At 51.3% G+C, this 15,962-nt stretch overlaps 1 protein-coding gene across 1 annotated transcript in view; it reads left to right on the forward strand.

The window, feature by feature from the left end:
• The first annotated feature begins 1,139 nt into the window (after window positions 1-1,139).
• Window positions 1,140-15,962, forward strand: part of TLL2 (tolloid like 2) — a 117,265-nt gene continuing 102,442 nt past the window's right edge. Inside the window, exon 1 of the mRNA XM_012767277.3 lies at window positions 1,140-1,541. Coding sequence (XP_012622731.1) covers window positions 1,364-1,541 — 178 coding nt within the window. The 5' untranslated portion in view covers window positions 1,140-1,363. The remainder of the gene's footprint in view (window positions 1,542-15,962) is intronic.

A 15,962-nucleotide genomic window follows, 5' to 3' on the forward strand; every position in this document is an offset into this window, starting at 1 on the left:
TGTGAAACCATATGTAAATCCCAAAGGGAAGTTCATTTCATTTCTCTGCTTTGCAGTTTAAATGAAAAAAGATTGTACTGGGTGTGATGCTAAAAAATCTCTACACATACACATTTGTTTGTTATACTTCTTGATTTGGGCAATTTTGCTTGCATAAAAACATCTTTGAAAAGCTTCATGGTAATACTTTTCATGTCTCTAAATCAAAATGGCTCAGTTGTGACAATTTTACATTTAATGTACAATATAGAAGTGGGTTTCAAATAGCTCTTGATCGTTCTCCTAAATTATTTGGGCATTTGTTTTTAATTGGGAAGAAATAACCAGACTTCAGAAATTGGTCATTTTTATTCCATCAAGTTAATGGTGAGTGGCTTATTTAATAAAAACGTGTATGTAATTTAACACAAATAGCACATGCAGCTTGTTGATTTGTCAGTCTTTTTGCCTGTATGAAGCATCTTGGACTGTTTTACTAAAGGATAGGGTCACCTAGAGGGGAACTCTGTCATTTTAAATTTTTCTTCCGTACGTACTGCCAGCCACTACGTTAGGTTAGGTGGGTGCCGCAGCAAGCGCCCTTCATGGCTGGACGACGAGATATTGAGAGAGCTGAGAGAATCGCAGTCCTGAATTTTTTTCTGGGTTGAAAGGGACCTGAATTCACTTCATCCCTGCAGAGAAGCGATCGTCCGAAAGCACACGCGTTGGTGGCGACGCGGCCGCTCACATCGGGCTTCTGGTCCTGCGCTGCCGGCTCTAGCCGCTGCCGCCTGCCTTCGTACACGTGGGCGTCGGAGTTGTAAAGTGAGTTACGGAAATAAAACAGGCGGGAAGCCCGGCCTCGATCTTCAGGAGCGGCGTTGTCGGGAGTCGGAGGCCGGGTGGCGCCCGCAGCAGGCGCCTTCGCCGGGTGGGCGCGCCGCCGGCCGCCCGCTTCGGCACCGCTCCCCGCTCCCCGCTCCCCGCTCCCCTTCCTCCGAAGTTGCGGAGGTGCCGGGGAGGGGCGGGGCCTCGCCTCGGGCGCCCGGGCGATTGGCTGCCCAGGGCCATGGCGAGGGCTGTTTGGTCCAGCCCTGGTGGAGAGGGGCGGAGCGGCCACTGCTCCAACCACCGCCGCCACCGCCACAGTCGCAGCCGCCGCAGCCTCGGCCGCCGGGCAAGTAGCTCCGCGCGGCCGCTTCCCGGTTCCCCGACGCGGACAGGGGGCGCCGCGCTCCGCTCGCTGCGCGCCCGAGCCATGCCGGGCAGCCGCGCGTAACCGCCGAGCGCGGCCGCCACAGACACGACCCTGTGCCCCGACCCTCGCCGAGCCGAGCTTTGGTGCGCGCAACTCCCTCTGCACGGCCAGCCCCGCGGCACCATGCCCCGGGAGGCTGCACTCGGGGCCCTGGTGTCGCTGCTGCTGCTGCTGCCGCCGCTGCCCCGCGGCGCCGGGGGGCTCGGGGAGCGCCCGGACGCCGCCTGGGACTACTCGGCGTTGGAAGGCGAAGAAGGCGCGGAGCAGCAGCTGGAGCATTACCACGACCCGTGCAAAGCCGGTAGGTGCAGCGGCCGCCAGGGAGTCCCGCAGAAGTTTGCCTTTGAAATGCAAATAAAGTGGTGGGCCGTCTGCCGGGCGGGTCTCCCTCCCCTCCCCTGAGATGCCCCGGCTCCCCGGGAAGACAATGCCCGGAGGAACTGCTTAAATGCCACTCCGAGGCTGGGACGTCCCGGCCCAGGTTTGCGCCGCACCCGGGGGGCGGCCGCGGGAGCGTTCCGAGAGGGGATCGGGGCGGGTGCCCGAGGCCGAGAGGGCGCTCCGGCCCGGGGCGGGCGCCTGGGCAGCTGACAGCCGGCCGGGCGGCACGGGCCACCGCCGGCGCTCTGGGCTGCAGCTGAGGAGCCGGGCTGGGCGCGGCGCTCCCACGCTCAGATGGAGTTGCTGGCTCCGATTTCACGGCAGTTGTAAGTTTCGCGCAAAGTTTCCCAAGGTCTTGTGGCGACTCTTGAGAAGAGATTTTGAAAAGAAAAGCTTCTCAGCAGGCAAAAGGAAGGGGTTGCCGAGGGAGAATGTCAAGACTCAATCGCCGCACACTTCCCTGTAGTCCCCTCAGCATCGTCCCGGCCCGGGGTCGCCCGGGCGGGCGGAGATGGAAGCCGGCAGGTGCTCTAATCCCTCCAGGAAGCTGCGCCCCGGGACGCGCGGGCCTTTTGGGCGCAGTCGCCCCCCAGCGCCGCAGCTCCCGCTACCCGAGCCACCAGCCGGCTCGTGGGTCCCCAGGGGAGCGGCTTCCGAGCTGGAGCTGGAGTCGTTGAAGCGCTAGCCTCCCTCAAAGGGGCCCAAGCGCATGCCCTAGAGATCCGATGGTCTTAGGGCAGTTCCCAGCAGGGACAGAAGGATGATGGGCTCCGAGGCCCGCACGGCCGCTCCTGGCCGGTGGCCAGAGGTCCGCAGGTAGTGGTTCATCTCCGGCATTGTCCAGCCCGTTTCGCTTGGCGGCCGGCAGAGATGAGCGGAAAAGCGAAGAGCTCGGCCTCCACCCTGGGGTGGGGGGGTGGGGGCTGGGAGTGGGTGGGGGTGGGGGGGCAGGGTGCTCCTCCCGGGTGCTGTGGCCGGCCAGGTCTGTGAGTGCTGTGGGCCGGTGGCCCCATTCCTTCACTCGCCCGAGACCTCTGTCAGCTTAGGCTTTCTTGTCTCTAAACCGGGGACAGTAATTACAAGAGGCCTCAGAAGATTATGGGAAAATTCTCTGCAGATAGTATAATTACGGCGTTGTAGTTGTTTTTACTGTTACTGTTACTGCAGTGGCTCTTGTCTAGGCTGGGGGTTGGGAGGCTCAGAGCTGGGTGAGGTCTGGGGGAGACAAGGTTACTAGGAGGCTGGAGGACCTAGGGAGTTTGTGAGACCTGAGAATCTTGGGAAGGTTCAAGATCAAACTGGGCTTGAGGAGCTTGGTCTAACCCTAGGGAAGATTCCTGCAGAATATCCGCCTGTAGCTGTACCTTGCGGGGCCTCTGAGTTAGGAAGGTGGGCAGATGAGTTGGTTCCTGGGTCATTTGAGAGAATATCAGCAGGTACCTGCCTGACTGAGGTACCCCACTTCGTCATGGGGCCCAACTCATGGCCAGGGAGGAGGATCTCCAGAGTACGGTGGGAATGATGGCCTGGCCTGGCCCTAAAAGAGGGCCCCTGACACTGGGAACATGGGTGGGGGCTAAAGAAGGCAGTGGTTTGACCACTGGGTGCGAGCTAGGGCCTCTGGGAGGCAGTGTGGACAGCTGGGGCCTGGAGTAGGGAGGCATTCAGTTGGCTCAGGAATGTGTTGAGCACCTCTGGTATGTTGGGTGCTGGTCTGGGTGCTTCAAATCCAGAAGTGATGGAGACTTGAGTCTTCTGTAAGAGCTTCCCAGCTCCCAGACTCAGCCTTGCGGGATAACCCTGAGGCAGGCTTGCCTACTGGGGCCACATTTTCTTCAGTGCTTTTGGAGAGAATGCAAGATAAGCAGGGGCATGCATGTTCTGTTACGATTCACAGGCAGGATGGGATGGGCAGCAGGGCTGGAAGGTAGAGGGTCTCCGGAGTATGGTTTCAGCCGGCTGTGTGCATCCTCCTCCGGGACCATCTTTGAATCCTGCCAACCCTTTGGGCTCTCCCTGGGCTATGCTGATGCTGAGCCTGGCCAGAAGAGGGCGATGGCAAGGAAGACAGGAAGGGCGGGGAAGGTAGTAGCTCTCTTTGCCCGTCCTCCTGGAAATTCCCTAGGGAACAGCTCCGGGAGAGGGGTGGGGGGAGCATCAACATGCAGTTCGCCAGTGCACTGCAGTCTCAATGGAAGAACTTGCCTCTTGGCTGGCGACAAACTGCACTTCTTGGTTGCATATTTAATGCAAACTTTTAGGGCCAGCTTCCCATCCCATCCCAGTCAAATCCTAACTCCCTGGCTCCTCCAGCCAGATGCTCTTCTCGAGGACCCACCTTAGGGCTTCAAATCTATTAATAAAACAACTCCCACCTGTCCCTTCTCCATGTGAGTCTCCATTCTGCAGCAGATCCAGAACGCAGAGGGGAGAGTCTCGGATCTATTCCTGGCCCAGTGGCTGTGTTACCTTGGACAAGTCCCATCCTCTTGTGGCCTCAGTTCTTACCTGTAGAATGAAAATGTTGGACTTGTTAGGATTGCAAACCCACAGATCCAGGGAGCTCATTTTCTTGCCCCAATCGACCTTCTTGCCCTGGGCCTACTTCGTACCTTGCGGGCATTTGAGTTCGAGCCCCGGGCTCCTCCTTATTCAGTGCGTGTGGCTCTATGAGCTCTGCATCTAGCCCAGCCTCTTAGAAACTGAGTAAACTGGTAATTATAGGCCATTTATAATGTTATTGTTTTACCTCTTTTGCAATTTGTATGCCATTTTTACCATTTTATCATTTACTCTGTTTTCCACAAGCTATGTGACCTTGGGGAGGTCACTTGATTTCTCTGGGTCTTAGTTTCCTCATTTGTAAATGGGGATGATTCCTGATAAATTGCTTAGAACAATGCCTGACATATAGATAGGTACTTTATAAACAGATTTGCTAGAAATGTATTGAAAGAACATCTGTACACTGACCTTTGAAGTGGGCTTTACTCTGTAAAACTTAAATTTACTAATAGACAATCTATTTGATACTATGAAAAGGGATGGTTTTTAAATCAGATGATTACGGAGTGGGAGTGAGTCTGTGAAGACCCCCTGGCCTGGGTCTGGCGAGGGGCGTGGGGCTCCTGGGGCATCTCTTCTGTCTGGTCATCCACAGCTCTGCCATTTTGTTTCTCTTCTGAAACTGTCAGTGCAGCCACCTGTTCAGCTGACTGTCAGTCACAAGGCACCCTCCCAACCACCATGCCTCTGAGAGCAAATCTGGGGAGGATGCTCCTGCCCGCCTGCCTGTCCTCACCCACAACTCCTTAGCGGGCTCCAGGCCAGGAGGCCCGGGTCATTATCCTGCCTCTTACCTTGTGTAGCCTTGAGCAAATCATTTTATCTTTCCATACCTCAGTCTCCTCATCTGCAAAGTGGGGGTGGGAGCAAAAACACTTGCAGTGTGGGGTGGACAAGAGGCCAGTTTGAATTGGATTCCTTTGAAAGAAGAGCCTTGGACAAGGACTTGTGTGTAGGTTGTTTGCAGGGTGATCCCAGGAAGCAAGAAGAGTCAGGGAAGGAGGAAAGCGAGTGAAGGGAGTGGGAGCAAGGTTGCTGCTTTAGGCAACAGGCTTCTGGGGAGCTTACAGGATGCCTCCCAGAACAATCTGCCCGCAGAGTAGGAGGCCGCGGCATCTGCCCAAAGGCTGCCATCCTTTGTGGCTTGCTCCCTGCTCCAGTTTCTATTCCTAGGTAAGAAACCACCCCAAACTCAGTGGGGTAGAACAACTTCTATTTTCTTATGTTCATGACTCTGTGGACTAGGAATTTGGAAAGGACACAGCAGGGATGGCTTGTCTCTTTCTGCATCATCTGAGCCTCAGCTAGGAACACCTGCAGGCTGGAGTGAAGACACCTGGGGACTGAAACCATCTGGAGGCTCATTCACCCAGGTGTCTGGCAGTTGAGACTGGCTATTTCCTGAGACCTCAGTTGGACTATTGGCCAGAACACCGACACATGGGTGTCTCCATGTGGTCTCTCCAGGTGGGCTAGTTAGGCTTCCTCACAGCATGGCAGTGGGAATCTCAGTGTAAGCTTCCCAAGAGAACCAGATGGAAGCTGCATTGCCCTGGATGGCCTTACCTCAGAGTTACTTCCACCGTGGTCACAAGCCCTCCCAGATTCAACGGGAGGGAGCATAGACCCACCTCTCCAAGGAGAGGAATGTCAAAGTCACGTTGTTAAAAGGGCACGTGGTCTGAGAGAGACTGTCGCAGCCAGGTTTTTGAAATATAATCTGCCACACTCCCCAACCCATTAACTTCCCTGAACATCCAGGCGTATGAGCTCTACAGATTCAGAAAAATTCTTAAGCAGAAAAGTGGGGTGACATACAGCAAAAGCAGGGACCTGCCCAGAGTTGAGCTGAGAGTATGTGACTCAGATCACCAAAATTGTCTATGTGAGGCTCGAATGACATGAAAGTGCTGCACTGCCTTTGGAGTTTATTAACTCCAGAGGAACTGGCTGACTGCCAGCTTTGCTTTTCAGCTGAAGGCTTGGTAAACCCAGGGCCTTCTCCACGGCCGTGGGTCCCGGGTTAGAATAGGATAAATATGGCTGGCGGCCCCTGAGGCTTATGGCTTGGAGACAGTGGAGAGGGCAATCCCCACACTTCCTCCAGACCTTACTCCTGCCTGGAATGTGGTGCTGCACTTCACCTTGCCGTTCTCTCCAAGACGTCTTACTAATATGGTTTTATTTTGGGGTCACCCAGAGCACTGTCTGGCAGCCCTCATGTTATTGTCAGCCTGGACACTGAGGCAGCCCTGGCCCGGGGTGCTGCGGACCTCCCGACAGTGCCCAGAGTGGAGCTGGGGGGCTCGGAGAGTCCTGGGCGGAGGGTCCTGCACGGAGAGTCCTGGGCGGTGCCCCTCCGGAGTTCGCGCCCTCCCTGGCAGGGCCAGGCGTCCTCTTGCTTCACATGGTGCCTCCTGGAAGCTTGTCTCCCTGGCACAGCCTGTTCCCAGAATGGGCGCTGCCATCTTCCAGGTACTCTGCCTGTCCCCAGTCAGACTCCCACACCATGGGCCATGGCCAGGTAAGGGCAACTGACATTTTTACATCTTTATTTTCTTTCCTCCTTGTCATAATGCCTTTCTGATGGGTGGGTGCTGATTCAATGGAATTACAGTATTTCAGGGCCATGTTGGAGTTAAATGTTTGTCTCTCCTGATTCTCCTGGTGGGAGCAGCATCTAGTCCGCCTCTGTTTCTAGTATTTCACACTCTGCAGTGCAGCGGGGCAGGGTGTGAGCAGCTTCAGAGCACAGGCTCTGGCACCTGCCAGACTTGGATTCAAAATCTGCTGGTAGGCAAGGCTGTGTGACCTTGAGTAAGTTACTTAACCTCCCTGAGCCTCACTCCTTACTTGAAAAGAACTAATATCCACTTTTCAGGTTTGCTCCAAGGATGAAATGATAACAATGTTTGTCTAGGACTGAGCACAGTATCTGGCACAAAGGCAAGTGCTGATGTATACATGGATGCCTGATGTATACATTATTAGAGCACAAAGTAGGTGCTCACAAGCTCTTCTTGAACTCCTTTGTTGAAATGCTGCAGAGGAATTTGAATTTTTACAATAGATGAATAATGGATTCCATATGGTGTGATTAGAGTTAGAGATTCTTAATTTCAGACCTGATCACTGTTGTTAAGCGAGGGTCTCAAAATAAGTGAAGCGTGAATTTTGTGGGCACAGCCCATGTTCAGCAGATAGAAAAGGCCACAACGACATCATCCAAGGTAGGTCCCTAAGTCTTACATCAGTGGGAGCCATTTTTCCTTTCTCTCCTGCACAGTGGTGCAGTGGTCAGCACTGCACGCCCTTTCCCGAGGGTGGTGTGTGTGTTGGGAGAGTGTCATTTCTCCTGCAGTCCAGCACAGTGAGGGGAACGGGGGCCACCATGGTGCCTCGGAGCTGTCCACACAGCTGCAGGTCTGCGGGGCATCTGGGTCGTGCCAGGCCTTGCACTTGTGCTGAGGATCTACTTGCTAGTTAGACCTTGGGGAGCCTTCCGCCCAGGGCTGCTCAGCAGGAAGATGCTCCTGGCTGGAAGCTGAGTGTAGACGGGTCAGCAGGCCCTCTCCTGCAGCACCTCGCTGGGCAGTTCTAGACCTCCACTGCTATTCCGCTCACTCTCACCCCACTCCCCGGGCTGGGCCACGGTTGTTTGAGCGCCTGGCTCCTCCCAGCCTGCGGGGAACAAGGACCTTGTCATGGCATTGTGGCTTCATACCCACGCTTTGGAATCAGACTGATTTTGGTGACTGCTCTGTCACTTACTAGCTGTGAGACCTTGAGCAAGTCCCTCAGCCTTTAAAGCCCCAGTGTCCTCATCTGTATCATGCGGTTAAAAGAAACACCTATTAGCAGGCTTGTATATGAAAGGCACTTGAGATGGTGCCTAGCAAGTAGAAATGCCTGATAAATATGAAATATTGCTAGGATTGTGTGGCCCATGAAGAACCTCTCATGCCCCAAAAAAGTGTGTGGACTAAATCAAGTCATATAAACAGCACTGCTTTCCATTCCTGTGAGACATTCGGGGGGCAAAGTGAGTGAATTAACAGGCAGATTGCTGGGGTGCTTACACTTGCTGGGACTCAGTTTCCTCATCTATAAAACATAGTTACTGGCGGGCATGGTGGCTCATGCTTGTCATCTTAACACTTTGGGAGGCCGAGGCAGGAGGATCGCTTGAGCCCAGGAGTTTGAGGTTGCAGTGAGTTTTGATTGTACCACTGCACTCCAGCCTGGGTAACAGAGTGAAACGGTCTAAAATAAAATGTGGTTACTAATGTCTACCACATAGGGTTATTATGAGGATGAAATGAGTTTATAGACAAAGCACTTAGAAGAGTGCCTGGAACATGGTAAACATTCAGTAAATGCTATCTTTTACATTAACATCATCATCCCAAAGAAATGCCACAAGTTTTCCAAATGACAGGAAACCAACTATCTATACAACCAAAGCCAGATGATGTCTTAAGAGTTTTATGTGTTCTAATGATGTCACGCTGACAGCTCCTCTGTACCCTTGGATTTTGACCTAGAAACTTAAATCTGCTGTGAATCTCCCTGGCCTCCCTGAGGATGGTGTTAGGCCGAGGATTCCGTTTCCTGCAAGCCAACCAACTGTCTGGGCCCCACCTGAGAAACCAGCCCCTGAGTCTCGGAGACGCTGAGTGGTGCTGGCCCACGCCGCTACTCAGCCAACAGCTCCTCCCAGGCTCTCTTCTTTCCAAGCCAGTGTTCGTATGGCCTCCAGGGTCCAAAGAGCTGGGGTCCGAGCAGGATGTAGTCCACACCACATTTGAGGGTGGAGTACATTCCTCCCCCAGGGAGACCAATCAAGCCATCTGAACAGAGGATGTAGCTTCACTGGTTCCCAAACCTTTGTCTTCTCAACCCTCACCATGTTTTCAAGAGGAAGAACAATGTAGTAACCCTCACATAATAGCCTTTCCTTAGCGATTCGGGCCACACCTGATGGTTTGCAGAGCTATTTTCCTTCTGTTTCCCCCATTGGTCTCTCAAACAGTGCAGAAGACGGTCTGGACACTCACAGGGGATGGCCGGGCTCATAGGGTGTCATGGGCATGGTGGGACGTGGGCCGGGGGCTCGCACAGGGCAGAGCCTGGGCTGGGACCTGCACACGACATTGAGCCTGTGCGTAGTGGAATGAGGAGGACCTCCAGTCCCTGTTCTTTCTAGGCCACATGGTCTCTCTAGCCCAGGGGCCTCTGGCTTTGCCTGGCTTCTCCACCCACAGTGAACAAGTATCTCCACGCTGCCCAGAGTGAAGGTCATGTTTGTGTATTTGTTCCCCAAGCAAAGTGGACCAGAGTCCACTACCTTTCCCTGCCTTTTGCTCTGTCCTTGGCTAGGAGTCTGACAAGGATGAGAAAATTCTGGCTTTCAGAGTACTCTTAGTCCCAAAGCATAGGGAAGAAAAAATGAACAAATACAAGGTGTTGAAATACACCTGCCTCCCTCTGTTCCTCAGGGGCAGTGCATAGGTGTCAAAACAGTCGAGGACAATGGGTCCGGGCACTCTCCCCTCCAGAGTGAGAAGACTTGGGTGGCCAATCTTTCTCAAGGAGGTGCCGGGTGAGAAGGAGCAGAAGCAGTGAAACATCCTCTTGAAGAGACTGTTTTTGGCATGACGTGGCCTGTGGCTTGAAGCACGCTTCTGCCTTTACTACTTGTGTGGTTTTGACCAAGTCTCTTAACCTCTCTGAGCCTCAGTTTCCTCATTTGGAAATCATATGGGTTTGTTCGAGGATTAAATGAGGCCATGAACAGAAGTATTTAGCAAGTAGTCATTGTGAGCTCTTCTATTAGTCTTGTTACTGTTCTCTATTTAAGAATTTCCCTGTAAGTGACAGTCCCAGTGGCCTGAGAATGCTAATATCTCCCTCTCAGGGCTGCAAAGAGTTCTCTTGGGATACATAGCATGTGGCAAGTGATAATTTATTGCTCCACAGCTCACTTGCTCTCGTCCATGAAGCAGGGAGAGGATGACAGATAAACCAGATGCATCTAAGCAGGTTTCTCCTGGTATCCTCTTAGCCTGCTTATAATACAGTTCTGCCTGGATGCAAACATAGCAACAGGAGCAGAGCTTTCCTGCTGATTGGTTACAGACCTATCTGTGATCACGCCACCACTAACCACTTCTGCCAATTACCAATAAATATTCTCAAGCTCGCCTGCATGAGCACTTGAGTGGTGATGTTCAGCCCTGAGTCTTTGCCTGCTCTGCCAGCTGGACCACTTATCTTCTGTCTCATCCTGCAATTTGCACTGAGCCTCTTTCCCTTCCTCCCACCTGGGTTACTGGCCTGGAGTTGATGAGAGTCCTGTGAGCTGGTTTCCCACAGACGTAGCCCTAAGCTACCCTTCTTGTCCATGTCCCTGGGGCAGCACTCCCCCTGCTGAGCCAGCACTGGTTTCCTGTCCTTTCCTCCTTGGCTCAGTAAGTGCTTGGCCCCGTGGTTGCAGGTACCACACTGGTACCAGAGTCCACCCAGGTGCTTACACCAGAAACCTAGTCGCCACCTGGATACCTGACTCGCCCTCCCTCTCTCATGTGGTCCAACACAGATGCTGTCAGTTCTGTTCCAAAATTGAGCCCATCCACTTCTCTCCATCCTCACTGCCACCGTTTGGTCCAGGCCCCCACCAGCTTCCACGTGGGCTGTTGCAACAGGGCCTGAACCAGTCTCCTGATGCCGCTCTGCTCTACCTGAACCTGTTTTCCACATTGCAGGCAGAGTGATCTTTCCAAAACTCACATCTGATCATGTTTGCAAAATCAGACCTGCTCAGGACCCTTTATTGACTTCCCATTGCACCTGGAATGAGAGCAGTCCCTCTGGCTCAGCCTCCTCCCCTCACCTGCCAGGCTCTGCCTCACCCCAGTTCTTCCTCCTGCCTGGGAAGGTCTCTGGCTTCTCCTCCTGGTCACCTCTGACTCATCCTCCAGGACTCAGCTCGCATGTCATCTCCCCTGTGAGGGCTTCCCAGCCCCTGATCTCAGCCAGGTTCCTTCTCTTAAATATCTGATCACCATTGTTCTTCCACATAACGCTTTGTGCAGTCAATAATGGGGTGTAGTTATTGGTGTGATTACTTGCTGACTGACTGTCTCCATATTGGACAACGAGCTCCAAGGGGTAGAAACTAGACTCCTTTGGTTCCCCAGTCGCCAATGTGCCATCACATGGTGGGTGCTCAACCCATGTCTGTCCAATGGAAAACTGAGCAAATTCGAATTCAGAAAATGTAGCAATCACCATAAGGATGGTGAGGGGGTTGGTAAGCCCTGAGCTTGGCCTGGAAGGATGCATGGGATTTGGAGAAGCTGGGGCGCAGGGGAAGGCATTGCAGGTAGAATAGACAGTGTGAGTAAGGTGAGGCAGCAAGAATGCGAGTGATGTGCCTGGGGCTGGGGGTTTACTCTGGCGTACTTTGCAGGACAGTTGCAACAAGATGGAAATCAGTGTGGAGCAGGGAATGTCAAGCTGAGACATTTGAAATATATCCCTAAGGAAATGAGCTATTGATGGTTTCTGAGCAGAGGACTATTCTATTGAAGACATATGATGCTTAGGATCTGTAGAAGCAGGAAGCAGGGCGACCACCAGGACTTCCAGGGCTAGGAGCACGAGGATGTGGGCTCTGGCCTTGGGTATGGGAAAGGAGGGAAGGTGGGAAGAGATTGGGGCTCTGTGTGTGGGAGGGACCCTGAGCTGAGCTGTGCCTCAGGGTCATGGTTGCAGCATGAATGAGTTCATCCAGGCATGTTCAGTAAGCACTGGGGTGCCCTTGAGGCGGGTGGGGAAGGGAGTAATGTTTTAACATAAAATGTTTTTCTTAACTATGCAGCTAATGTAAGCTAATGTACATCCGCTGGAGAGCATTTAGAAAATATATATAGCAAGGAGAATTAAAAATGTCCAGCAATCCCATTGCCTAGAAGTAATTGTTGTTAACATTTTGTTGTATGTTCTTGCAGAGTTTTTCTGTGCATGTTTGTAACATTTTTCTCCTAAAAATGTTGTACATATTGCTTTGAACCCACTTCTGTTTCACTTTGACTTAGTACCACAAACCTCTTTCTATGACAGTAAAGACACTTATGTAACAAACATTCTTGTACAACACCAATTAAATTGTTTTGTGCACCATTGTATAGATGCATCATAATTTATTTATCCAGTCTCCTATTGTTGGATATACAGATTTTTTCCCCAATCTTGCTTTTATAAATGATGATGCTGGAGTTGTCCTTGTAGCTAGATTTTTATATTCATCTTTAATTATTTCTTTAGAATAAATTCCTAGAAGTAGAATTGCTGTGTCAAAAGTACCAGCGCATTAGGGCTTCTGATTCTTCTTTTCAAATTACCCTTCAACATGTTTTATTCCTTTACACTCCCATTAGAATTAATAGTTTGTATTCTAGTTTGTAAAAATCTTTGCTGGTTTGAGAAAAGTACTTTGCTATTTCTTTAACTTGCACTTTTAATTTGTATTTCTTTTTCAAATAATTTTAAACTTTTAAAAATATATTTTGGCCATTTGTGTTTCTTCTGCTCTTTGTATTTCCTGTTCATGTGCTTTTTCTTCTGTTAATGCTCATTGTTATAATTAGAGGTTTATTTTTGGACATGTAAATATTAAGGAACCCTTTTCAGTATTAAGGGCTTCAACCTTTTCTCTGCCATATTTGTCACAAATAATTTTTGGAGAGAAGACGTTTAAAAAGCAGAAAGCTTATTCCACCCCATATCATTGATTTTTTCCCATGGGGACAACTGCATGGCTGTATCAGCTCAGATTAGGTTAAATTGCTAGTAACAGATCCAAGTTAATTGGCTGTGTCCATCAGGGTCCAGTTAGGAGACTGAAATCACAGCAGTAATTCAAGCAGTAATTATAAAATCTAATATAAATAATTATTAACTAGCAAAGGGGGATTGACTCCTACAGGAAATGAAGAGAACTCCAAAGAAAACAGGAAAGGCAGATGTGAGCAGCAACTGCTAGGGAAGGAGGAGGTTCACCTCCCTCCCCCTAACCCCAGCCCTTCCAGGCTGAAATTCTAACTTCATAGGGAGGCTGTGGCTGTGGCCCGCTGGAGGTTGGAGAAGTCACCTGTATACTGGCCAGCAGGGACTTGCCTAGTGGAGATTGGCAGAACTCTGAAGGGTTGATGTCAAAGGTTCTCCTGAACACTGGCAGCAGCCACTGCTGTAGGAGCAAATTGAGACCCCTGGAACTGGGAGGAGAAGTCCCTTCCTCTTGCAGTGTCCCTCCAGTGCCCTGTACTGACGAAGCCTAACATTATGCCAGCTGGAGAAGGAGCAGTGTTTACAGGGTCCAGCTCCAGCATCACAAAGCATGACAAAGAAGGGCAGATTTGGAACTGAGAGGCAATATATTGATATCTGGGACATCGGCTTAGACAAGCTAGACATCTGTTTCTTTCCCACCTCAAAGTCTGGAGGTCTGCAATCTAGGGCCGATATGGTAGTTTGACTCCATCAAGTCCCCCAAGATCCAGGCTCCTTCCAGCGTGCCACTCCATTCTCTTCAGGTTGCGGGCCTTGTCCTCTTGGTCCAAATGGTAGCCAGAGCTCAAACCATCACAAGCATGGTTTGGACGTGGGTGGGATGGAAAACAAAAGGTAACAAAGAATGTGTGAGAAGAAACCTCCTAGGAGCTGCCATTTGTTACTTTTGCTTCATTGCATTGGCTGGAACTTAGCCACATGGCCACAGATAGCTACATGGGAGTCTAGAAGATCTTTCTTTTGGAGGGCCTGGAAGTAAACATTGGAGATTTTATTATTATGGAAGAAGGGAGAAAGGTATTGATGGGCAGTGACCAATCTCTGCCATGATAAGCTATACTTGCTGGACCTTTGCAAAGAAAATTTAGTCAAAATGATAATGGACCTACTACCATGACTGTAAGTTAACCAGCTAGCTACACAGAGTAAGACCTTTGAGTCAAATGTTATGGAATGTTAGAGCTAGAAGGAACTTTTGTGATTATTTATTCTAAGTTTTTCGTGTTTCCTCTGAGAAGCCCAAGGGCCTAGGAGGGGCAGTAACTTGTCCAAGGTCATAGGAATCGCTACTGGCATGGCCGGAAGTAGGTCCCGGGTCTCCTTCACTCTCCACTTAGCATCTCTCTCCACTCTTTGCACTACTCACAGTCTCCAGTGACTTGTCTTCAGAATGAGTCATGCATGATTGTGCTTGTAACTTATGGCTCTACAAAAGATCATTCCACAGTGGAGACATTAAGGCTTATGAGGTGTGCCTGGTCCTGGAATCAGGCATATCAGGTGTAAAATTAGAGCCCGAGAAGCTTCTGGCTTTTAGGAGCTAAACTATATCCTTCTCCCCCTTACCGAGTGGAGCCCAGGTGAGCTCACGCGGTGGGAACGCAGCAGGCATGAGAGAGCAGCAAGTCATACTCTGCTGGAATTAAGCAGTGAAAAGTGTCATTTTAGGCCAAAGTAGTCATCCCCATTACCAGGCAGAATCCCATCTTCCTATTTGGTTGTAGAAATAATGGAAGGATTTCCTTAGAACAGCTGTATAAGTCAGGGTCTCAGCAGGAAACAGAATTTACCCTAGACTTCATGAAGGGACTAATCAGAGATGCAGAGTTAAGGGAACAGACAAGAGGCTAGCCAGCTGTTTCTGTAGTGACGGGACAGGGGAGGGGGCAGTGTTGCTGGAGGTGGCACCAGGTAGGAGGGGCGCTGGGGAGAGATGAGGCTACGGCCAGACCAGCAGCACCAAAGCAGGGAAGAAATGCCCGGGCCTCTCTCTCTCCTCCCTGGGATCTTCCAGGGTCTCCTCCTGGCTGGAGGCAATGAGAAGCCAGAGAGGGCAAGGGGATCTGGAGGATAAGCCGCAGGCACTGGCTTCCTGGGCACAGAGCAGAGCAGAGAGGGTGGAGAATAAGTATACAAAGAATAACATTAATCATAGCTCAGGCCTTGCCGCAGCTATTCATTTACATGGACTGAAATATTTTTAGTGTCTTTACAACATAATTTGTGAATGGCAAATGTGTGGCATATGCGATCCACTCCCCGTCCCACCCCCTCATGCCTGTGGCAGGCATTGCTGATTGATCATGGCTCTCTTCCCTAGGGGTCGGAGAGGTCCCTTCACAATGCTTAGAGAAACACCACCCATTGAGTGGGGTTGGCGTGGGAGATGAAACCTATTTGGGACTATAAAACTGAAATAGCCTCGCAGATCTGGCCTGCCTGCCCATACCAATCTGGTGGCTAATTTTTCTTTTTCAGAAATTAGCTGACCAAGTGTTTTTGAGACAAGCAAGTCCTGCTTGGAAAGCCGAGCTGTGGCAGGGTTCTGACATATGTCGGCACTACCACATTGTGACACAGATGAAGGGGCGAGGCGAGAGGCTGTGTCTGCATTGAGCGGGGTGGTCACCAGCCCAGGCTCCGGGCAGATCCTCTTGCTCATCTGTTGAGTAGGATGATGCCAGCCAAGGCGGAAGGCAGGGCTGGGTGTTCTCTCCGGGCGCAATCAGCTTTGAGAGCAGCGGGCTGGAGTACCCATCTGTGTAGGGCGCTCTCCTAGGTCCTGATTGACCTTTCACGTGGAGAGTTAGAAAATAGAAATTACTTAGCTGGAACAAATAGGAAACGGACTGTTGCCAGCATGGTGCAGGGCGTAGATGGCAGAAAAGTCTCGATTCATGTGCCATTCCTGCACATTCGTGCT

Source organism: Microcebus murinus, chromosome 14, assembly GCF_040939455.1.
Source record: "Microcebus murinus isolate Inina chromosome 14, M.murinus_Inina_mat1.0, whole genome shotgun sequence".
NCBI classification, from domain to species: Eukaryota; Metazoa; Chordata; class Mammalia; order Primates; family Cheirogaleidae; genus Microcebus; species Microcebus murinus.